At 41.7% G+C, this 24,552-nt stretch overlaps 4 protein-coding genes across 6 annotated transcripts; 3 read left to right on the forward strand and 1 right to left on the reverse strand.

Annotated features, from left to right (window-relative positions):
* Window positions 1-534: 534 nt before the first annotated feature.
* On the forward strand, window positions 535-5,010 carry LOC118421609 (L-proline trans-4-hydroxylase-like). Its single transcript, XM_035828965.1, has 6 exons — window positions 535-729; window positions 1,257-1,348; window positions 1,598-1,688; window positions 1,922-2,017; window positions 2,512-2,697; window positions 4,074-5,010. Exons 1-6 carry the CDS (start codon window positions 598-600, stop codon window positions 4,185-4,187), a joined length of 711 nt encoding a protein of 236 aa, XP_035684858.1. The 5' UTR covers window positions 535-597; the 3' UTR covers window positions 4,188-5,010.
* On the reverse strand, window positions 4,454-8,947 carry LOC118421607 (zinc finger protein 239-like). The gene is made up of 2 exons (XM_035828962.1): window positions 8,795-8,947; window positions 4,454-6,451 (listed from the first exon to the last, which is right to left on the reverse strand). The coding sequence occupies exon 2, from the start codon at window positions 6,430-6,432 to the stop codon at window positions 5,443-5,445; it is 990 nt and encodes a 329-aa protein (XP_035684855.1). The 5' UTR covers window positions 6,433-6,451; window positions 8,795-8,947; the 3' UTR covers window positions 4,454-5,442.
* A 142-nt stretch (window positions 8,948-9,089) lies between these two features.
* On the forward strand, window positions 9,090-16,762 carry LOC118421576 (zinc finger protein 782-like). The gene is made up of 2 exons (XM_035828922.1): window positions 9,090-9,163; window positions 15,673-16,762. The coding sequence occupies exon 2, from the start codon at window positions 15,695-15,697 to the stop codon at window positions 16,370-16,372; it is 678 nt and encodes a 225-aa protein (XP_035684815.1). The 5' UTR covers window positions 9,090-9,163; window positions 15,673-15,694; the 3' UTR covers window positions 16,373-16,762.
* Window positions 16,763-19,111: 2,349 nt separating this feature from the next.
* Window positions 19,112-24,415, forward strand: LOC118421610 (zinc finger protein 525-like). 3 transcript variants are annotated; one of them, XM_035828966.1, is made up of 2 exons: window positions 19,112-19,547; window positions 21,604-24,415. In XM_035828966.1, exon 2 carries the CDS (start codon window positions 21,792-21,794, stop codon window positions 22,914-22,916), a length of 1,125 nt encoding a protein of 374 aa, XP_035684859.1. In that variant the 5' UTR covers window positions 19,112-19,547; window positions 21,604-21,791; the 3' UTR covers window positions 22,917-24,415. The 3 variants fall into 3 exon arrangements, with proteins under 3 accessions (XP_035684859.1, XP_035684860.1, XP_035684861.1); XM_035828967.1 differs by having other exon boundaries at window positions 19,112-19,543; XM_035828968.1 differs by having other exon boundaries at window positions 19,112-19,535.
* The last annotated feature ends 137 nt before the right edge of the window (window positions 24,416-24,552 follow it).

Consider the following 24,552-nt stretch of genomic DNA (forward strand, 5'->3'; position numbering starts at 1 on the left):
TACACGTACAAGCGGGGCGAATTCAAAGTCACGGAGCAAATGAAGTCGGACTTCGACCGTGACGGCTTCATAATAGTTCGGTAAGGCGGCCGTTTTGTAAATAGGAGCATGTTATAGACACTTAACATACTGTGAATGGTAAAACAAGGAAGTACGTGCAGGCCATGCCTAACGTTATTCACGTAGAAGAATGGATAAGACACACACCTAAGTCAGTCAGTATGACTTGATTCGAGACTATGATTCATGTGTATGTATGTGTGTGTGTATGTGTGTGTGTGTGTGTGTGTGTGTGTCTGTGTGTTTGTATTTTAGGATATTTGTGGTTAACATAACTTTATAACCTCTGGATGGATTGTGGATTGTAATGATATTTGATAAGTGAATAGGAATTGGAAGACAAAGACCAATGTTGAGGAATTTGGGCCCCCTGCTATGTGACCTTGGTACTGCAACAAAACATATAGTTTTTGCATCTTTTGACGTGCTATGGTCTTGATATTTTGATGGTAGACAGCTTTTTACCCTTTCAGGAATTTTTTTGACGAAGAAGAGATAGAGAACCTGAGCAGAACGCTGGAGAACGAAGATGGCGGCATGAGGAAAATGTCGTATCAGGAGAGCGACGGCGCAGGCGCGACCCTGACCATGATCCAGTGGAAACATCCAGGCACCGACGTGTCGGGCATCATCGCTCGGAGCAGGAAAATGGTCGGGATTTCAGAAAAGGTATATGTTCTTGTTTCAATGTCGCTGACAAAACGATGTAATTGCTATGGTTATTCAGTGGTCCTACTCTGTCTTCTCGAGGAATCTGTAATGGCAGCCTAGTAAGTAAGTAAGTGCGCTAGTGACCTCACTACGACAGTAATCACCCCAATTGCGGCCAATGGGCACTTTTCCGATAAGCCTGGGTGTTTTTTAACGTGTTCAAGGTGTGGCTCTCCTCAAACAAGCTTAAGGGGTGTCCATCTAACGTCCCTAACGGACGGTAGGTACTCATTTTCACCTGAGTGAAATGACAACATTCGTGTTAAGTGCCAAGGGCACAACATTGGAGCATGTAATGGGAATCCTTTGCTCTTTCTCTGGTGTTCTTACCTAAATGTTGGTAATAAAACAATGTGCATCTTTTTATAGTTTAAAGGTAAAAACGGTGACAATACGCATTGTCTTGATGTTATGAACAATGGGATTTGATTTAACAAAATGTAATAAGATATAAAAGTTGGCACTACTTTTTTTCTGTTCTAAAGCTACTTGGCGGAGAAGTGTATCAGTACGCCGGTACGGTTAACATGAAGGATGCTCGCTCTGGGGGTCAGCACTGGTGGCATCAAGACTACGGGTAGACGTATACGTAACTTTCATTTGTCCATTTTCCTGTGGAAAAGGCATCAAAATCATCAACAATGAGTTGTAGGATTCATAATGCCATTCTCGAATATTGATGCCTGATGAGGCGTCTTAGTCTCTTTGAAGTTACCTGAAAGATATCAAGAAAATTAAGAGTTCTCCGATGCAGAGAAAGTTGTGATTCATGGTCAAGTTGTATCCAGGTGTATTCTTTACATACATTTTGTCTCTGATGTCCCAGGTACTGGTACAACAATGGCCTTTTGTTTCCCGACATGTTAAACGTGTTCATCGCGGTGGACAGGGCCGACAGGGCCAACGGATGTCTGCAGGTAATCTACGGCGGGGCCCCCTTTTTTTAACTGAGAACAAGGCATCCAGGCCAGAGAATATGGGCAATAAAGATAATGTCTAATCCGTGTAACAAAACGTCTCGCTATCCGTGGTTTCCGTGGAGCCCTTCCCCATTGGAGCATGATCGTTGGAAGTGCTGCTTTAAGCGTGATTTATTCAGACTGAAAGGATATCATGTTGACTTGTTTCCGTGATACCTGCCTTCCCCCAGGTGTTACGTGGTTCACACCTTGCCGGACGGCTGGACCACAAGCGGCTCGCTGGACAGACTGGGGCGGATGAAGAGAGAGTCAAACAACTCCAGAAGGTATATGTGGTGATTATTTGCGTCTCGTCTCGTGCTAACAGCTTCGCCTCTGAGGCGTCGTCAAAAAGAGTGTGCAAATGATAGAACATAGAAAAGAGCATGGATGTAGTGAGATCCACAGCGTGTTTGGCTCGGGACCTAGAGTTCGAATCCTGCCCGTGTCACCGATCTTATGCCTTAGGGAAATGCACTTTACACGGCTTTCCTCACTTTACACTGTAAAATGGGTACTTAGCTTCGGCTAGGGCCGTCCCGCTCGGAAAGGACGTTAAATGGAAGTTCCGTCTTTGGAGAGAGCCAGAACTCACCACACGTGCGATGGTGCGATGTGCGATGGTGCAAATCTTTCCGTCTAGAGTGGTGATTCTCTACAAATCTCCCGAACTTCAGGAAGAATAGTGACATATCAGTCACTAATGGAGATGTATTTTGTATCAAAGCAAACTAAACCAAGAGAAAACTGCATGAGTAACGCTATATATGCGTTGTTGCAGGTGCTGGAGCATGTGTACGTAGAAATGGACCCGGGCGACGCCCTGATCTTCCACTGCAACCTCCTGCACCGCAGCGACCAGAACAGGTCCGACAGCCGGCGGAGGGTCTACATCGTCTCGTACAACAGGGCGTCCAACAACCCCGTCTACGAGCACTACAACGCCTCCTACACGCCTCTGGACATCGTGAGCATCTCTTTTGTCGTACTTTATATGGCCTTTACGAATTATCAGGAATAAAGCCCCCTTCACATGAGAGCATGAATGAGCCGGAATGCCGTCGGAATGAATATTCTTTTCTATTCCTGGCAATTCCTGGCAATTCGTAGTGTGTTCTAACTGCATTCCTGCTATTCGTGCCCGTTCTTTTGGCTAGCCCGAAAGTTTTTGACATGTTAAAAACTGTCGAGGTGCATTCGAAGTGGGGAAATATCGAATGGCATTCATAGTGAATTCTAAGTGTATTCTAACTATTCCTACTGCAGTCTCAACATTATTCGAAACATTCTTATCTCATTCGATGGAGAATCGAAACGGCAAGCCATCTCGAATCCTGCCCGAATGTGGCCGAAAGAATATCTGGAATGTAGTCGGAATGTCTAGAATACACTACGAATGCACAGGAATAGAAAAGAATTTTCATTCTGACGGCATTCTGGCTCATTCCTTCTCGTGTGAAGGGGGTTTAAGGCCTATTTGGAATTCCCACCCGAATGGCCCCGAATGTGGCACGAATTTTGCAAATGATTAATTCCGGCTGGTTCTGCTCGATTCCTGCTGATTCGGTTTTAGTGTGAAGGCCCTATAAAGCAGAACCAGCCAGAATTAATAAGTTCGTGCCACATTTGGGCGGGAATTCCAAATGGACCTTCTATCCCCTTCACATGAGAATGAATGAGCCGAAATGCCGTCAGAATAAGCATTCTTTGTCTATTCCTGGGTATTTGTATTGCATTCTAGACATTCTCACTGCATTCCAGATATTCTTTTGGCCACATTCTGGTAGGATTTGAAGTGGCTTGTCGTTTCGGTTTTCCATCGAATGAGATCAGAATGAGTCGAATAATGTTGGAATACCGTAGAATGCGTTAATACTGCAGTTAAAATACACTTTGAATGTCATCGATATTTCTCCACTTCAAATGCACCTCGAAAGTTTTGAGCATGTCAGAACTTTTGGGCCAGCCAAAATAACAGGCACAAATATCTGGAATGCAGTGAGAATTTTTAGAATGCACTAAGAATTTCCAGGAATAGGAAATAGTTTTCATTCTGACGGCATTCCGGCTCATTCTTGCTCTCGTGTGAAGGGGTTGATATGGAGTTTAGCTACAGAGACATGCCTACTAGTGATGAGTCCCGGGGATGTTTTAGTCACTAACAATTCGCTGCAGCTTAACTAATGTAGCCTAGAGCCCAGCCTTTATTCGCCTCGGTCCGCTCCCGAAGGTCCCTACCCCGTCAGATTCGGGAGCGGACCACAGCGAACAAGGCTGGACTCTGCGCTATGACGAATGGCGTAACTAAGGATTTGACATTTATGATTGACATGTATCCATCAGGTTGATGACGAGGAAATCAAGACCTGCTCCAACCACACCGACTTCTCGGGGAAGGAGTTCATGGATCCCGACGACAACAAGAACATCTCCGGTACAAAAGTCGGGGAGAATTAGCTTTGCCAATTTTGCTTGACTAAACGGTTTAACACCAGATTTGACAGAAATGTCCTTTTGAGCTTCATTAAACTTCCTATTGGGATTGTAGAAATATAGGTAGTGTCAAAAATATGTACATGTACAATAAAAAGTTACATGCAACAAAAATGTGTACATAAACATTGATATCAAATTAAAGTCGTGTGTTAACTCTTCGTCACTTCAAACATTTTTCTCGTACTAGAAGTTGCCTAGAAATGGAAAAAACTCACATGCACAAGAAATTTCTTTAATCGTTTATTCAACACTTAGACAAATGAATAGGTAATTTCAACATACTGACAAAGTAAAGACAACCTAGTACAAAACAACGGCGTACTAGAGTTGGGAGTAACCTAGCTTTTGAAGAAACGTCACGTTTGTAAGATACTCATGAATTATCTGCTACTGAGACTAATCTAATTTGGAACTAGGTTAATAGGCCAAACACATGTAACACACATTTAATATATAACGAGTGCTGAGAAGCACATACAGTAGTTTAGCAGGTTAGTCTCCCTGTATTCTCTCCTAACGTGTAATGCTGCCATGTCGACAACAATCTACAATCAACTACAGTAAACTACATGTGGTACAATATACATACAATCTACATCTCAGTATACCCGTGTTTCGCATATTGATTGTACGTATTCCTTTCTCATCTAATGTAAAATTGCCCTTTTTAATAATCCTTATATCAACAGTTACTGCTAACACGTTTGCTACAGCAGATTATGAAAGCTAATGTGTATTTACAACAATAAGAACAGAGTTACAAATAGAACTTCCTCATCAGAAAAAAAATAGTTTACTAGGGTCATAGCAGTCAAACGATAACTCCATCTATACGTTAAAGAAAAATCACACATTCAACAGTGGCATTTTACATACAATCAAAAAGTAAAGGTAGATTGCTGGTGGTAACGAAATCCTTCTTTAACTACCAACAGACAACATGAACAGGAAACGGAGGCGAAGGTAACCGAAAGCTTTTGTGAGTATAGACTATGGATACTTCCGTGTGCCTTTATGGCTTTACTTGTACATGTATCAAGTAGAAATTGAGCCCATAACAAAACCAATGCATGATTTCAATTCTAAAAGAAACAACAAATCTGCGGTCTAAATTGGCTTCAAAAACAGCCGGGGCCAAACCTCTGCTTGGAGAGTACATTACTCCGAGTGAGATTGCCTGGGCCTCTTCAGATGCTCCTCACAATTTTGCGATGTTTCACTTGTGAGTCCGCATGTGCCTCTTTCGATGACCCGACTCACTGAACCGCTTACCGCAATCCTCGCACCTGTATGGTTTCTCGCCTGTGTGGGTTCTCATGTGTCTCCTCAATTCACTTAGCAGAATAAAGCTTTTGTTGCAAATTTCACACAAGTACGGTTTTTCACCGGTGTGAGTTCTCACGTGCCTTTTCAGATTAGACAGCGTAGCGAATTGTCGGCTACACTGCTCACATCTGTACGGTGTTTCTCCTGTGTGAAAACGCATGTGGGTCGTCCGATCACCTTGGAGTTTAAAGCCTTTGTTGCAAATCTCACACGTGAAAGGTTTCTCGCCAGTGTGTGTCCGCATGTGACCCTTCAGATCACCCAGCTGACTGAACTGTCTGCCGCATTCCTCACACCTGTAGGGTTTCTCGCCTGTGTGAATTCTAATGTGTCGTCTGAGGTGAGCAAGTTGACTGAACTGCCTGCCGCACTCCTCACATCTGTATGGTCTCTCACCCGTGTGAGTTCTCATGTGTCTGTTCAGATCACTCAGCTGACTGAACTGTCGATTGCACTCCTTGCATCGGTTGGGTTTTTCACCCGTGTGAGTTCTCATATGTTTCTTCAGATCACTCAGCTGACTGAACTGCCTGTTGCACTCCTCACATCTGTAAGGTTTCTCATCAGTGTGAGTCTGGATGTGTTTCTTTAAGTCACTCAGTTTACTGCACTGCTTCTTGCACAGCTCACACGTGTATGGTTCCTTATCAGTATGAGTCCTCATGTGTGCCTTCAAATTCGACCGTTGACTAAACCCTTTTCTACATTCGTCACAATGGTACGGACGCTCACCCGTGTGAGTCCGCAGGTGTCGGTCCAGAGCACTTTTGAAGGGGAACTCCTTGTCGCAATAGCTGCACTTATAGGGACACGGGGAATCCCGCCCACGGCTATTCTCTCCCTCGTCTTGTTTCAAAAGAGATTCAGCTCCGGTTGCCATTGTTGTCAAATTGCAGGTCCTGCAAGAATAATACAAAACGTAAATTTAACAGAAGTGAACAACATAAGAGCTAAGTGTTGTAATGAGTGGAAGGAACAGAAAACCAGAGTCACCAATCAACTTATCGCAGCTGGTGATGAATGGTAGATGTCAAGGCACCACGCAACCATGACCGGGTGCCACCTCGTGGTTCTGGAGTCATGTTGCCATGCCTTTTCCAATTGCTATTTAAAAAATGAAGTCTTGTACAATTGTGGATGGTCCTTCTCAAATGTTGTCTCCACTGTATCCTTAGATGACTCTAGTACTTTTCGCAGGAAGTAATGTTGACTCTGATTAAGGTTGCATCCTTCAACGTCAATCTCTTTAAAATACTGACTACGACTGACTACAGTCTGGCTGCACAAGCTTTGTGGTAGGCCTTTTCTCTTTGTATATCTGTAACCTTTAATTGTTCCTTTGCGGCACTCTAGATCTGGAATTGTGTGAAGTGTCTCCATATATCTTTCTTATCAGGGACTATTGCCCACGAAGCTTGAGAAAAGTACTTTGTGTAATTACGAATTTGTCTTTGTACATCTAACATGCATTGGCATAATACCGGTAGTAAGACTTATACCGGTAGATTAAAAATACTGGAACTTAAAGAGATCTACACGTGCAACAATAGTTATTTCTGAGCTGTGCACACTTCAGACATCTAGGTGTCCAATACACCATTTACAAAGCATCGATAACAATGCATTCGAAGACAGCAAGGCCAAAAGTTTTCAGTATACTTATTTTTAAATTTCGGGGTAGGCAGCTCGTCGTGGGACGAACACACTGTCACATTCATTGCCAAATTTATATAGATCATAATTACACATGCTCACGGCACAAGACGAACATGATTCAACAACAATCTTGAATTTCTGTTGGTGACCTACAAGCTACAACTCATGTAAAAGTGTGAAGAACCGTTGCATAATAGCCCGAATCTACGACTGAATGGGCAAAATTGAACGTACGCAGCCATTTTCCCGCCATTTTTATATCTACGCTAGCAGTGAAGTGTTACGTCATAGCGGTTGTGACGGACATAAGTTAAATGAAAATTCTTGACAGTATACGTCCGTTTTCTCATGACATTTTGTATGCTCATGCAGGTTTATGTTTTATGCATTTACTGACAGAAAAGGAAGGAACATCAGAGGATGTATAAATGTACATAGCGGCAGTTAATTGTGCCGTGTTTCTTCCTACCGGTATTTTGTACCCCCTCCCAACCACGCGCCCGTTCGCCGTGTAATTCCGCGGCGTGTTACAATTACAATATTACGCTTTTAGCAGGACAAGAGTGGCAGAAAAGTTACAAAGAAGAAGTGGCAAGGGTAACCTATAACAGCAACATGTAACTGGAGAAAATGATGCGTTGACAATTTGTCAAATCAGTATGGCTAGAGAAATGGTCGTAAACGTACCGGTATTATGATAATAGATGTTACATCTACATCTACATAGAGATTGAAGTCAGACGAGGGCATTATGGTCCGACAGATGGCACAATGTATGGTAACAATACATATGCTAATACAAGTGACCTTTGTTATTGCCCTCCAAGAAGGCCTTTCTAAAAGCAAACCTCTTTTCTTTTTCAAATGGAATCGGCCATTCATGGGTAGCAACGCTCTGCTAACAATCTTTGCATATCAATAGCCAACATCTGTCAAATTTCTTCTTCTTCCCAGCAAAGCTTAAGCTCCAAAAATGGTACTTTGTGGAATACACACGAGGAAACCTCCACAATGTTGTCGTTAGTTTGTCTTTAGTTTATCTTGTCTCCAGGATTAAACTAGACTACGCCATTCAACGCTTGAAATCATTTGAGTTTAACCAATGAGCTTTTTATATCAAAGCTTTTTTTGATAAAAGTTCCTTGGTTTAACTCAAGCGTCTATGACACGATCATTATTTCTCCACTCGAGGTGAACTGCATGCAAAATTTTCCATTGATACACGTACAAATCAAGACCGTGACAATCTATCGCATACACAGTTTATTGAAAGGTAGAGCTTTGAGTTAAACCACATATTAAAATTTAAAGTAGTAGCGTACCAAGGCGTGCACACGTGCAAATTGCTCAGTTTGCAAGAAATCAAATTTAGACAAAACATTTTTAACCTCCTTGGACAAACTTACAACTGACCACGACACTACAGATGCACCAATGCTGCTCTAAACCCGCGATAGGGGTAAAGATGCGGAAAGAAAAGTGACTCTTGCCTTTTGCCACTTGTATATAAAGCAAGGAGGAAACCCCCTTGCCACAAGTAACGTTAAGTTTTATCTAAAAGAGACTTAAAAAAAACAACACATTACCTTGCGAATTTCGGCGGTAACAACTTGTTGAGCCAAATATGACTTTTTTTCTGTAACACAGAAGTGGCGACGTGTCAGTTCACAGCTTCGGTTGGCCTGAAAAGTGTCGCAAATACAGTACTTTGTCTCTACTATCGTCTCAGTGTAGTGTTGTCTGAAGCATTGTATCAATCTCACCATGTCAGCAGCGGCCCGATTTCAATATGCGTTGCCCAATCAGGGTTCGTTAGCTTGTCGCGTCACGAATATGCAAATGACCACAGGCATCTGGACCTGGATAGTGAGGACAAACAGCGTTACTACGCTGTAACTTGGGGTTCAATTTATAACATATTTCAACTCAAATCAGGAAATATATTGAGTCGGCAGGTAAGGCATCCACTTATTGTTATTTAATCGTCCTCGTGCTAGTGCTATATCTGAACAACAAATATTTATCTGTTGTGTTTTGAAAGCTAGGCCTAGGGTCATGCAGATAACAATTTGGGGAGGGGGGCGTCTGGAAAATTTGTATACATGTACTTTAGAACCAAGGAGGTTGAAAATGAAAAGGGCCCCCTTGGTAGAACACAGTATTTTTGGTTCGATGCCTCAAAATTTATAGCAGGGTTCACATGCAGTTAATAAGAATTTCAAGGGTTGAAGTCATGGTACAATGTACAAAATATCTGAAAATGAACTAAGAGAGTTGCCTGTTCCTCCACTTTTATGAGCCCGTTCACAGAGATCTTTTATGAGCCCTTTCACAGAGATCAGTACACGTGCGTCGACAGGAATTCTAGGTACATGTACAATGTATGTCAAAGGTAAAGTCCTCGAAAAAGGTCTCGACCATTGTTTTGCATTACACATCCAGACGGGTTTTCTTTACCTGTGTACCATTTCATTACAATTTTACATAAATAAGGGGTGGGTACCATCAAGGATATAACCTCCTTGGTACCATATACCAGTACGATGTACCTGAAAAGTGTCTTTGGACCAGATTTTGGACCAAGTAGAAAATTACCAGATGATATCAGCAGGATTTCACACATTTTGGCACATAGCGGTCCATGCAAAAAAACAAAAGTGAAGTTTATGGTCATTTCACACGAAAAGCAAGGAAGACTGGAAAACTTACAAAGAATGTAGAAATGCCGCAACACATGCTGCAAGACAAGCACGTAGAGACTTTGAACGATCACTCGCCAAGGAAGCTAAGACAAATAACAAAGCTTTTTGGAGTTATGTGAACTCCCGCAGATCAGTAAAATCACAGGTGGGTGACTTGAAGGACACGAAGGGTAACTTTGCTACCAAAGACAAGGACAAAGCAGAAATACTAAATGATCAGTACCATAAGACCTTCACACGCGAGATCTACGACAACATGCCAGTATTCGATCCCAAACCTCTACAGACTCCGGTCCTGGACAAAATAGAAGTCACTGAGGAAATGGTTATGGACCAATTATCCCAGCTGCGTCCGGACAAGTCCCCAGGTAATGACGGACTTCACCCGAGAATTCTTAGAGAACTGTCACACGAAATTGTGGTCCCACTAACCAAGGTTTATCAACTCAGCTTAAGTAATGCAGTACTTCCAGAGCAGTGGACGGAAGCAAGTATCACTCCTATATTCAAAAAGGGTGAGAAGTCAGACCCAGCAAACTACCGTCCCGTCTCGCTAACATCAGTGCCCTGCAAGATGCTGGAAAGAATAATCTCAGATAAGGTGATTGAACACATGAGGATAAACAATTTCACATGTGAGCAACAGCACGGTTTTTCCAAGGGGAAATCAACAGTGACTAACCTACTCGAGGCACTTGACGTGTGGACCGAAGCCTTAAGTCACGGACTACAAGTGGATGTTATATTTTTAGACTATGCTAAGGCTTTTGACACGGTCCCACACGAAAGGCTCCTTAGAAAGGTCGAATCCTTTGGCATTAGAGGAAAGCTGTTAGAGTGGGTACGAGGCTTCCTAACCCAACGAAGACAAAGAGTCTCGGTAAACGGAGCTACATCGTCCTGGAAGAGGGTAGAAAGCGGAGTCCCACAAGGGAGTGTACTGGGTCCCTTACTATTCATGATTTTCGTGAGCGATATACCGGACACACTGCAGAACTTTGTATCTCTCTTTGCGGATGACACAAAGATCTATGCAACCGTCGAGGACTGTGCAAGAGAAGGTCATACGACCTGCCTTCAGGCCGATCTAGACCAACTACAAGAATGGTCGAGAAAAATGCAGATGAGATTCCACCCTGATAAGTGTAAGCCGATGCACCTTGGGAAGGGTAATCCCGGACACAAATACACAATGATCAAGACAGACGGATCAGTACATACCCTACAGTGTACAACGGAAGAGAAAGACCTAGGAGTACTCATAGACAGTAAGCTGAGCTTCAGCAGTCATGTACAGAACCAGGTCAACAAAGCCAACAAGGTGCTCGGTGCTATAAGACACACTTTCAAATATCTGGACATAGACTCATTTGTGTTGCTGTACAAAAGCCTGATACGTCCCCACCTAGAGTATGCAACGGTCATTTGGGATCCAAAAACAAAGAGAGACAAAGACATGGTGGAGAGGGTACAGAGAAGAGCTACAAAGCTGGTTCCTTCAATCTCCCACCTTCCCTACTCACAGAGACTAAGGGCTCTGGGACTACCCACACTTCTCTTCAGAAGGAAAAGAGCAGACATAATTCTTCTCTACAAGATAACACATGGGTTAGTCACATGCAGAACCAGTAACCACTGCAACCTCTGTAGCAGAGCTATGCTCACGCCTAGCCTGGCAACCTCCACAAGAGGCCACTCGTACAAGTACCAGATACAGTGCTCCAAGGGTCCAAGGGCCAATTTTTACCCAGCAAGAGTGATACCCATGTGGAATAAGCTCTCCGAACAGACGGTGACCAGCAAATCAGTGAACTTGTTCAAATCAAGGTTGTCGGCTGAGTGGAACACACACAAGGACCTGTACGAATACGAGTTCTCCTACTGAACCAGTAGGTTGCAGTGAAGAAAGAACGAAGGAAGGAAGGAAGGAAGGTAGGAGAGAAGGAAGGAAGGAAGGAAGACCAGATGCTACAGCCCCGCAGTTTAACTATGTACAGCCTCATTACTCTAACGGGTACCTACTGGCTGTCGCTCAAGGTGAATACTCAAGGTGAATTTCTACTGAGCCAAACCTGCAGAGATTACAAGAAGACGTGATTTGAAAACGCCAGTGAGAGTCAGATACTCCAGCAAAGAGATGTAGCCGATTGGACCATTGTTTTGAGTATTGGCAATTCACTAGTTTTTACTAACAATTTCTGAATTAGGTTCAGGTCTGGACTGGGATCTGATCCTCTGGGTCTGAACCGTACCTGTACCAGAATTTTCTATACCGATACCCACCCTAGTAGTAACCCTAACCCTAACGCTCTGAGTAATTATATTTCAGCCATACATAGTATGGTGAAATATATTGTATTCGTAATGTTTCTTTCTTTCTTTCTTTCTTCTTTCTCCTGTCAAATCTTCAAAGTGATTCATCTCCGCCGTTCCTGGACCGAATGACCTGAAATTTGGCACAGGGGTAGAATGGGCCAATACCTTGATGCTTTTTTCTCAGTTTTTTCATATCTGCCTCTAAAATGATTTTATTGAGATTTTTTTGGTCAATTTTAGACCAAAACTGTATATTTTGGCCCCTGTACCCTGGTATTACAACCAAATGAGCTGAAATTTGACAGAGATGTGCCTTGATAATGCCCCCATATAAATTCGATAACACTTTTGGTGTACAGTACAACAAAATGCTTATTTTTGCGATTTTTTGACCAATTTTTGACCAAAAAAGGACACTTTTGGCCCCTGTACCCTGGTATTACAACCAAATGAGCTGAAATTTGACAGAGATGTGCCTTGATAATGCCCCCATATAAATTCAATAACACTTTTGGTGTACAGTACAACAAAATGCTTATTTTTGCGATTTTTTTTACCAATTTTTGACCAAAAAAGGACACTTTTGGCTCCTGTACCTTGGTATTGCAACCGAATGAGCTGAAATTTGACACAGATGTGCCTTGATAATACCTTCATATAAATTCAATAACACCTTTGGTGTACAGTGCAACAAAAGGCTTATTTTTTGCGATTTTTGGCCAATTTTTGACCAAAAAAGGACACTTTTGGCTCCTGTACCCTGGTATTACAATTAAATGACCTGAAATTTGGTATAGATAGGCATTAGATACTTGGCAACAAGATTCAAGTCAAATTTTTGACATAAACAACTTTAAAATGATTAATTTTGGCACTTTTCTGAGGGGAAATTTGTTTTCTTTTGGCCTCCTGACGTGACCTTCCGTGACCCCGCACAGAGCCACACCTGTGCGCGTCAGCCGGAGAGTTGATTGAATCAAAGACCTAGCCAATCAGCGAAGAGGAGGCCAAAGGCTAATTAATATTCATAAGCGGGGCCTCATGATCCCGTATATAGCAGTGTTCCCGCCAGGGGGAGCGAAGCCCGCCTAAGGCTCGCGCATTTTAGACTATTCAGAAGGCTTTGTATTGTATCAGTTCTTAGGGGCATATCTATGATAATCGCAGCAGTCACTTAACTTCTCTTCAGGAGTTTAGCGTAAGTACACTATTTCAGGTCAAACCGTCAAAGGCAACTAAAAACAAACTTTAACGTTACTGAGTTCAACAGTACTTGTAACTTGTTATCCGAAGTTGAAACGCTAGCGATGTTTTTTTCGCTGCGCTGTTAGCTCCGTGCGACTGTTGTTGACGGTCTTATAACGGTATATTTTGCACCCCTGTACCCTGGTATGAGTAACATTTGGTATAGATAGGCATAAGATAGTTGGTAAAATGATCCAAGTAAAATTTTTGGCATAAAGTACTGTAAAAGGCTTAATTACAGCACTTTTTTTAGGGGAAATTGGTTTTCTTTCGTTCTCCATGCCATGACCTTTCGGACGTTCACCCCACAGAGCCGACATCTGCACCTGCGTCTAGCCGGCAGGAAGAGTTAATTCAATTTATGGTTCAGCCAATCAGCGAAGAGGAAAGCGAAGGCTAATCAATATTCATAAGCGGGACCACACAATACGTTAACTTGAAGACTCAGGCCGTACAGACTTCTCGCCAGGATTTTTTCAAAGCGTCGGACAGGGGTCCGGGGGCCGCCGAATGTCCCTGGCGGGGTCCAGGGGCAGGGCCACTGTGGGGGGGGGGGGGACCAGGTGGGCGAAGCCCCCCCGGAAGCTCTTGCATATTAGACTATTGAGAAGGCTTCTTTTATCAGTTTTTTTAGGGCCATATCTACGATAACCGTAGCAGTCACTTACTTCTCTTCAGCAGTTTGACTTTAAAATATTTCGGGTCAAAGCTTCAAACACAACTAAAACCTCATAAACAACAAACTTTACTTAGCTCAACAGTATACAAAAATATTGTACGGGTTGCCATCCTTAGTTGAAGCGCTTATTTACAGCGCTAGTATCTTCGCTGCGCCGTTAGCCGCCGTGCGACTTTTCTTGACGGTCTGATATCCCTACGTCGCCGCCTCGCTGATATTCCCACGGACATGTTTCAAGAAAAATACCCAGCAAAAAACGCTGTTCTGCGTCAAATTCTATTCTATAAAACATGTGGGACTCAGTGTTACAGTCTAAATATTTTGTAGAAGCACCGCTGTAGGAAAGAAGGTCAAAGCAATGTAAAACATCACGTAGCATGAAGTTCGCTGTCAACTGGCACACAGCACATGACTGTTTGAAACTCTAAGTCTAATCATCAGCCGTGTTTGATTGATAGCCGGCGGTCCTTTGATGAAGTCGGCGAAAGGTGCGTTAGTTAGAAAATCTGCGTTTAGTTTTGATACGTAATTATAAGTTAGACAGTGGCGAGAATGATTATTTTCTCATCAATATTTCTCTTCAGAATTATTTGAACTTAAGTTAGACAGTGGCGAGAATGATTATTTTCTCATCAATATTTCTAATGATCAGTGTACTGAAATCATGTGTAACGTATGACAATTGGCTTACCTGTGCAATGTTTATATGATTAATGATCAGTGTACTGAAATCATGTGTAACGTATGGCTCCTAGTCAATAGATCAGCATTTTCTCTATAGTGACCACCTGTCTATAGTGGCCATATTTCCTAGTGCTGTTGTTGTTTGACATAAACTTTGAACATTTAAATTGTAAGTAACTTTAAACTGCCAGAGTTTCAGCCCAATAAAACACTCTCAGTGCCAGGGTATGAACAGACTGACCAGACAGACGAAAATAAATCCTCGAACAAGGTTCAATCGTATCTTCCGGGTCTGGCAGGAAGTTGTTAAACTAAAATAAGAATAGGCTCGATGGCTGATTGCATACAAAGTAAAACAGTTTAACAGTTTTACAGCTTGAAGAAAACAAACGCTCCTACAGTACCTGCACCTGCTTGGTAATTATTAAATCGTATGCCCTACTTGAATAAAAAAAGTTCACTGCAAAAATAAATGTACCCACATCACAAGGAGCTTATACTTTTTTAAACTTACACATAGTTATCGTACTGAAAATTGTTAATGACATTACATGAAGTCATTCAACAATTTTCAGTCATGATGAAAACTTTCTGAATGGAAGGTGTGATTATTGTCATTTTCTGAAAAATAGAAGCAAGCTCTGTTTTTACCTGGAATCAATTCACAATACCAGTCCACTTTGGGGGATAATGTACTGTTAAGAGGATGTTCCATTTTTGCGCAGGGGTGATTTGGAACAGTCCAATGTTGCGTGGGAAGAGGTATGGCTGAAATATGCTGTATTTGCTCTTAAGCAAATGTCGGCCTTTCTAGTTGAATTCATTTCCATTCCTGCAGTGTCACAGACGTGATCAACAACATGGCAACCGCAGCTGCATCTCGTCTGAAACAAGTGGAGAAAAGGGATGGACGTGGAGAGAATCTTCCGCGTACCCACAAGTGCAGCGTGTGTGATAAGCAGTTTTCTTTTCTCAGTAAGTTAAAACGACACCTGCGCACCCACACAGGTGAGAAACCCTTCAGTTGTGAGGAATGTAGCAAGCAGTTCAGTTTGCTGGATTCTCTGAAGAGGCATATGAGGACGCACACAGGGGAGAAACCCTACAGATGTGAGGAGTGCAGCAAGCAGTTCAGTTTGCTGGATTCTCTGAAGAAGCATATGAGGACTCACACTGGCGAAAAACCCTACAGATGTGATGAGTGTGGCCAGCAGTTCAGTGAGCTGGGTCGTCTGAAGAAACATATACGGATTCATACCGGAGAGAAACCTTACAGATGTGAGGAGTGTGGCAGACAGTTTAGTTTGTTGTGTAATCTGAAGATACATATGCGGAGTCACACAGGGGAGAAACCGTACTGGTGTGAGGAGTGCAGCCGACAGTTTAGTGAGTTGGGTCATTTGAAGAAACACAGGCGAACTCACACTGGGGAAAAGCCATACAGATGTGAGGAGTGCAGCAAAAAGTTCAGTCATGCTGTTACTCTGAAGAGTCATATGAGGACTCATACAGGTGAGAAGCCATACAAATGTGAGTAGTGTAGCAAACAGTTCAGTGAGCGGGGTACTCTGAAGAGTCATATGAGGACTCACACAGGTGAGAAACCATACAAGTGTGAGGAGTGCAGCAGGCAGTTCAGTCAGCTGGGTAATCTGAAGAGACACATGCAGAATCATACCAGTACACGTTGAAAGTTTTCAAAGGCCCAACAGGTGTGATGAGTGCATGCAGCGAACAGTTCAGTATACTGGGATTTCTGAAAAAGCATGACAGACAGAAAACGTACAAATGTTAGGAGTACAGAAAACGTTCAATGAGCTGGGTCATTGCAAACATCATATGGGAATTTACTGACTCTGTGAGAAATTCTACCAGTGTGAAGATTACAGTAGGACTGTCTGGACCCCAAGACATTTAAAAACTCACATGCAAACCTACTGTGATGCCGATGAAAGTCTACAGCTATTGATGCGAAGGTTCCAGGCATGTTCGGCTCCTGGGGTAGAATTGATTTTTTTGCGTTGTAGAATTTGGTTAAAGACCAGGGCCTTCTCTTTGAGAATTGTCTGCTGCCATGATGTCAATATTGCCAAAATATTGTAGATAGATACATCCTGTCAATAGCACAAAAAATTCTTATTTTCCGTATCATGTTGGACAGTACCTTTTGTGAACCCAGTCCTCTGGACATTATGATGCTGATGATAACAGTTGCACTCATTTGCACATACAGGATTCCATGTAATAGAGCATCATGGATATTACAGAGAAGGCTACCAGTATCTGGAATATAATAATTGTTTTGTTTTATGAGTCAAGTGTACAGTAGTTTAGATAACGTTAACCATCAGGTGATCATAGTTTACTGGTTAGAATAACACCGTGTAAGGTAGTTGCCTCTCTGGTTTTGAGGATAACATGTAGCTGCATGGCAAGGAACTGATTATCACTGACTTTGACTTTTGACACTGCTTTCAACGGAAGGTAACATTTTCACCTATGTATCATAGCCTATCTAACATTTACATCTATCTATTCATAGTAGTAGTAGTATCATAGCCTTGAACAAGTGAGCCATATTGTTAGATCAAGTTGAAAACTTTTCTACTTGCCGCTCTAACTTATCACTAAAATTATTATTATAGTGGATAGAAAACTTCTCTTTCTATATTATACTTATGATGTTGTTTAGATAATAGATAGTAGATAACATATAATAGAGCAGGGCTCGAAATTCATTTTATGGGTTAGGTGCACTGGTGCACCCAGCTTAAAAAATTGGGTGCACCAAAAAATGTTTGGGTGCACCACTTAAATTTAAGTAATAACCTAATAGCAAAACTTAGTTACAAACTATCAAATTCTTTAACAAGTACCATGACAGACATTTTTATTATCCTTCTAACACTTAGATGTCAAGAATATGATGTATACTAGTATACTTTGATATCTTTACATACATAAACCTAAGAAAATATTTGGGTGCACCCTGTGCACCCACAGAAAATAATTGGGTGCACAGCTCCAATTTTGGGTGCACCTGGGTGCACTTGCACCCAGTATTTCGAGCCCTGTAGAGTCTCGGTGTTGGAGACCGTTAGTAGTTAACGTTATGTAAAAATGACACTTTCTGTCTGGTTGAGCCTCCAACAACTTTAATTCCTCTTGATGAGATTTTGTAAGTAAATATGCAGTACTTTCAACTTTGACTATTCTGTGCCATTCACCGTTGTTAGAAATTAGCTCTACTAAACCATTGTGACTTGTTATGTTATGTTCAACAGTTTATCTGACATGTGTGTATAAGCAATAAAGGCAACATTTCTTGAAACGACGGTTTCATTGGTACATTATTTTAATGATGGTCATGATACTAGTAGTTGTAAATTTAGTACCAAAGTACCCAAAGTTAGCCTGTCCTAAAAAATCTTTTCAGGTCAGGCTCACTAATCAAATGGTACCAAGGCTATTAAAGGCTAGGGTCACATTTCCGAACTGGGGCCCGGCCGGGCCGTTGATGAAAAATGAAAAATAAAAATGTGTACTGCAAAATATACACAAAAAAATGCCCCTGACTATTCTCTTTACATCTTGTGTTTGGTGTCTTTTATTTCATACTTTTTGCTCCCAAAAGCTGACTGGCTGGGCCCTGGTTTGGAAATGTGACGTAGGCCTAACTTCGGAAAGGCAACATTTTGCAGCTAACTAGAGTCGATTCCGAGTCACTGGGAGGGTTGCCATTGTCATCATTTACAAATGGTTTCAATTGTTTTCAATCATATGTCCAGGAGATTTTGTACTTTTGAAATATTTCTAATGCTGTTTGAACTTTTCTGAACATTTTCCCCGGTGTGTGAAACCTTTGAAATATTCACAATGTGGAACAGAATACTTCTAACAGTTTGTAAGCAATGGCAACAGCATTTTGCCATTATTTACTATTTTCTACCATTTTTTGTAATATTGGGTCAGTGGGCTAGGAAGAAAGCAATTCACATATCCTTGCAAAGTACGGTTGGGTGTCATGTCAATGGCCTACCACAAAGGACCCACCAGTGCCCATCAGTGAAATCTAAAATATACCAGGCAGACAAAAGGGGCTAACTTTTATGGGGCAATAAATCAATTCTACCATTTGGCAAGGTTTACCATTTTTTGTAAATGAAAGAATCCTGCAGATGTTTAAAAATTATTGTAAATAAAGAGATTTTTGTGTGATCTCTTTCAAAATTTTTCCAAAGTATTCAAAGGAATTCAAATAGATTCAAAATTCGATATTATGATTTTTGATAAAATTATAATTGTTGGGGCTTACATATTCTTTTATTCAAAATAATTGCAACTTATTATGATTATTGTCTAAAAACCCTCATGGTGTCTCGAAATGGACTCTAGCTCTCAGCAAATTTTCATTTTTTTGTTGTTGTAATTTTAAGTCATTCAAATCCGGCCTCAAGAAGACTATCATGTTATGACAGTGGTTACAACTAACACCTATGATTTGGCGTATATTTTGGTCTAACTCCGAAAGTACCATACAGTCAGTTATACTGTGACCTTTTTCATGTGTGACCATCGGGTAATCAGGTTTCTAAACCCTGACCTTTGACCTTCAAACAAATTCTCCCGCTTGGGTTTTGAAGTCATTCATTGTCACGCGATTATCAACATATTCCAACGCCGTATCACTTACGAAACATCGTAAGTCTGTAGGTGAGGCATCTACTTATTGTTAACACTGACTAAATCGGCTCATGCTATGATAGATTAGCCATCTGGTGTGTTTTGAAAGGGCCAGGCAAATGGGGGAGGGCGCGTCGAAAAATGGTTTCGTACTCATGATCACTAGCTAGTGGCGCTCTTGTCTAGCGCTGCTGTTTACAATCCTGTTACAAGCTGCATAGTATAACGATATCTAGTGTAATTCGTTGGATGTTTCATGTGAGTAAAATCCAATGGAAGGTAGAGATCAAGGTGGTATTTTAAATGTTTAAATAATAAATTAGGAAAATATATAAATGTTGTTGTTCTTCTGATTTGAGCCGGAAATCCATCATTCATTACCTCCATGAAATGTCATGGAATGGAGGTTATATTTTCTGTTATGTGTCTCTGTCTGTGTAGATGATTACTCAAGAACGGCTGGATGGATTGGTTTCATACTTGTTGTGTTGGTGGGCTGTGATGAAAGCTCGAATCGATGAGATCTTGGGAGCCGTATCTGTCGTTATAATCGATGTAATAATATCAGAAATCACCCCTACATTTGAGATATATTGGTACAGGCATCGTGCTGTATGTGTTTGTTAATGGGCTTAGCTGCAAGCAGATAGTGAGGTGACAGCTGTTTGGGGAACCTCCAGTAGTTTTATTTATGTCTGCTTAGGACTGTTTGAAATATTTGTAACAGTTGGCACAGTAGTTACCTCCATGAAATGTCATGGAGGTTATATTTTCTGTTATGTGTCTCTGTCTGTGTACAAGATTACTCAAGAACGGCTGGATGGATTGGTTTCATACTTGTTGTGTTGGTGGGCTGTGATGAAAGCTCGAATAGATGTGATTTTGGGCACCGTATCTGTCGTTATAATCGATGTAATAATATCAGAAATCCCCCCTATATCTGCGATATATTGTAACAGGCATCGTGCTTTAAGTGTTTGTTAATAGGCTTAGCTCGAAGCAGATAGTGAGGTGATTTGTATGACAGCTGTTTGGGGAACCCCGAGTTTTTTGAATATGATAATTAGTTTTATTTATGTCTGCTTAGATGTGATGTGGTGTGATTAGATGTCATGGAGATGTGAAGCGTAAGTATAATTGTAAGAAGTTGAAGTACATTTAACGGTAATGCTTAACAGGTATGTATGTCTCACATACTGTACTGCTGATTTGAGTGACATGGTGATTAAAATGCCATTAGGTCCTCTCATCTTAGATGGGTTGGGTGTCAGAAGTTTTATGGGCGATACAGATGTTCTGATTTCGTTACGATAAGGGACAGTTGTTAGTTGTCTCTTTCGTAGCCAATGGTACTTGTTTTTTAGCAGACGGGGTTGGCGCCAAGTATTCATCTTACAGTTGATGTAGGGCTATCAGAGGAAAGTGTGCATCTCATTTTTGTACCGTGTGAACAGCTGATGTTATGACATATTGGTGGAAAATCAAATCACCATCTGACTAAAGTTGGCCACATCCCTTCTTCTTTCTGAGTTTCCCAACTTCCTCCCACCACACCGCTCTGAGGCACATAGTCGAACCTCAATAATGCTGACAACCTTAGACAGTTTAAATGCCAAACATCAAGCTTAAGGAACACCAACGCTACCATATGCCGTCGACCTCTTAAACGCACATTACACAATTAAGTGTCACATTTTAATAATTACTAATCAGATGGACATCCTCTGTGTCATTATATAAATACACCACTACTTTCCCATAACATTTATAACCATTACTCTCAAATACAACCGACTATAAACATACATACCATCCACAAAAAAGCAATAAATATTTCATGGAGGTATGAGGTCCCCGAACTCTAGTTATTATAAATTTTATAATTTTGAGCAGAGAAGGTTCATATAGCAAGCAGCCAACACTCACACTGTCATTATATAAAAGCATGTTGGACTATTGAGTGCCAAACAAAAAGAAAGGAATATATGATGGTAGAAAAAGTAAAATACATGTACATGTCAATGATGGAAACTATTAGTATTAGAAAGTCATGTCCGGTTTGACACTTTTCATTTTCTATGTTTAGAATCACACGGGAGGGAAGGTTGAGAAACTATCGACAGGACGTCACAATAAACCAGACACATGGGATCAGACACAGTGAGTCAGCAAGACAACTTCAAAGGTAATTCGGCGCAAGGAAGGTACAACTAAACTTTGCAACTCGACAGTGAAGTGTTCTTCCATGAACATTTACAAGACAGAGGATTCAACATGTTTCAAGTTCAACAAAACATATCGGTACCAGTAATACTGGTGTATCCTATGGCTATGCCTTTGCCCATTGTCAGTACAGGACAGGTAACCCAACAAGCTCAGACAACAGTAACTCACTCACTCACGGCCCAAGCCCAGACAAACGTACAAGAAAAAACTCACAAATGTGATCAATGTGACTATTCCACCTCCCATCCAAGCAATCTAAACAAGCACAAGAACAGTCAACATGCCGATGAGAAAAAAACGTACACGTGTGGGGAGTGCGAATTTACGACGACAAACGGAAAGCATCTGTCTAAACACGCAAAAACACACCCAGGTGGAAAACCCTTCAAATGTGACCAGTGTGACTATCGTACAACTTTAAAGGACAGATTAAACTCACACATGCGTAAGCACACGGGTGAAAAACCGTACATGTGTGGGGAGTGCGGGTACCGCACCTCTCAGAGAGGTAACCTGGTCACTCATATGAGGGGCCATGTAGGGGACAAACCACACAAGTGTGACTTGTGTGGCCATTCTGTTTGGCGAAAAAAAGCTTTAGACAGACACATGGCAGCGCATGCTGCAGGAAGGGAGCACTTCGGACCTTACAACTGTGACCACTGCGACTTCACTACAACAAAGAGAAGAAGGTTTGAAGCACACCTTGTTAGACATACAGGTGTGAAACCCTACAAGTGTGATGCCTGTGACTTTAGTACAATACATAGAGACAGTTTAAAAGCGCATGTCGCTATTCATTCAGGTGAGGGACGATACAAGTGTGATCAGTGTGACTTTTCCGCAGCATGGAAAACCACTTTAGATCGGCACATGGCAAAACATGATGGTGAGAAGCCCTTCTTGTGTGAAAAGTGCGGATTCCGGACGGCTCGGAAGTGTCATCTACGCCGACATCTGACGACCCACTCGGAGGATAAACCTCACAAGTGTGACCAATGTGACTTTTCCACCGCAAGGAAGAACCATCTAGACAGGCACATGCTGACACACACCGGGGAGAAACGCTTCATGTGTGAGGAGTGTGGCTACAGGACGACTGATAACTATCATCTAAAGCGGCACATAAGGAGAAAACATGAGAGAGAAACCGCTGAAGCAGTATCAGTGTGACTTTTGTATAGGACAGAAGGGAAACTTTAGCCTTCACAAGGTCTTTCTGTGGGGGTACGGACAGGGCTCTAGCCAGCTCGAAATTTTTTTCCGTCAGCCAATTCCCACTGTCACGAAAACCGCGAAAATTAAGTTAGAAAGACGGAACTGAGACCTTGAAAACCGGTTTTTAATGAGATTATCGTATGCGAAAGGGTGCCAACACACTAAGTCAACAATCATAACAATAGCAAGACAAACAGTGTGTGGCTTTCCGACCGTGGACAGCGTCCCCAAGCCGCCTGTAGCTTCCACCAAGAATTTTTGTCCGTCAAGGTTTAAAAAATTGTCCGTCACACGCAGCAAACTTCGGTACGGATCATAGAATTTGACGAATACAGGAATAATTAGCCAGGAGAGTCAGTCCACACTAAGGTTAACATTTCCCCTTTGGCCAATAAAACCTTATGGTGGCAAGACTCCCTGGTAAACTATTCCCCCTAAAGCCAGCATAGTCAGTCCGGTAGAGCCCACAGGTAGTACAAGGTACAATTTACACTAGTACTAGTCTTGTTGCATTTTGCATTTACGGTGGTTTTATTTCATTGGTGAAGGAAAGGAGGTTTTCATGGTGTTTTGATGGTGTACGTGGTCAAAATAGGTCTTTGTTACACTACCACAGTGAAATTACCTAGTTGCAAGGGTACAATTTTAGGATCTCACCATAAAAATAAAACCAAGTAAAATACCACTAAGCTGACCAGTGGACAATGGTGACCAGGTTAGCTACATAGAAGATGTGCACACAGGAAAACATTTAGCATGTGTGATTAGAGTAGAAAACCTGTCTGTGGTTGTGTAAAGACAATGTACTGTACACAATTTTAGGTACCTGTCCTCTTGGTGCTAGAATTTTTCCCTATGAGTATTCTTTCAACCTTTCATACTTTGTAGTTGCATAAGTCACACTACCACCTCTCTAGTACATATTGTACTTGTACATTAGAAGCCATTTAATTTCACACTCCATTTGTAATCGTATTTCATGCATAATGCGAAGTTATACAGCTGGACTGCACCAGTTTGCGAAATTGGGATTCAGTGCAATTAACCGAAGTGTATGGTAATCCGTTGTGCAATTAACTGGCTTCTACTGCATTCATAGTCCATGAGTATGGCTATGGGCTGCCATGGAAGTTGATGATACATTGCCATTTCTCTTGTATGTTAATTTTGCACTGTGGATATTGGTGAAGGTGTAGTTTACTTTGCATGAAATTTTAATAGATTTGTACAGACGAAACCATGCTTTTTCTTGTTTTTGTGCAGATAAGTTTAATAAATGACCTATTCACTCACTGTATTCCTAAATCCAAGTAAATCTAATGTCAGAAATGGCACCTCCTAAGCTACTTTTTGAAACCATCGAAGCCAATACTCGCCGAATGAATATCTTGTTCAATCCTCTTTAGGAAAATTAACGCATTTGATTCCCTACTCATGTAACTGGGCGTTTCTAGGGGAATAGCTAGTTTATTGCTATGCTACTGGACCAAAAGTACACGTGTACGGTGAAATAAACCAAACTTAACCTCAGTAAGGACTGTTTGTTTTCTAAGCAGAGGTTGAGTCGCACAGATATAGTAGTGCTCCTCTG

The sequence above is a fragment of the Branchiostoma floridae genome, chromosome 8 (genome assembly GCF_000003815.2).
Source record: "Branchiostoma floridae strain S238N-H82 chromosome 8, Bfl_VNyyK, whole genome shotgun sequence".
Lineage (NCBI taxonomy): Eukaryota > Metazoa > Chordata > Leptocardii > Amphioxiformes > Branchiostomatidae > Branchiostoma > Branchiostoma floridae.

What these genes read in the sequence shown, in the direction of transcription:
- LOC118421609 (XM_035828965.1), top strand. Translation starts at nt 598, where the DNA reads ATGAGGAAAATGTCGTATCAGGAGAGCGACGGCGCAGGCGCGACCCTG. An exon ending in TGGTCGGGATTTCAGAAAAG is followed by an intron (nt 730 to 1,256) that starts GTATATGTTCTT and finishes TCTGTTCTAAAG; the next exon opens with CTACTTGGCGGAGAAGTGTA. An exon ending in CCTACACGCCTCTGGACATC is followed by an intron (nt 2,698 to 4,073) that starts GTGAGCATCTCT and finishes TGTATCCATCAG; the next exon opens with GTTGATGACGAGGAAATCAA.
- LOC118421607 (XM_035828962.1), bottom strand. Translation starts at nt 6,432, where the DNA reads ATGGCAACCGGAGCTGAATCTCTTTTGAAACAAGACGAGGGAGAGAAT.
- LOC118421576 (XM_035828922.1), top strand. Translation starts at nt 15,695, where the DNA reads ATGGCAACCGCAGCTGCATCTCGTCTGAAACAAGTGGAGAAAAGGGAT.
- LOC118421610 (XM_035828966.1), top strand. Translation starts at nt 21,792, where the DNA reads ATGTTTCAAGTTCAACAAAACATATCGGTACCAGTAATACTGGTGTAT.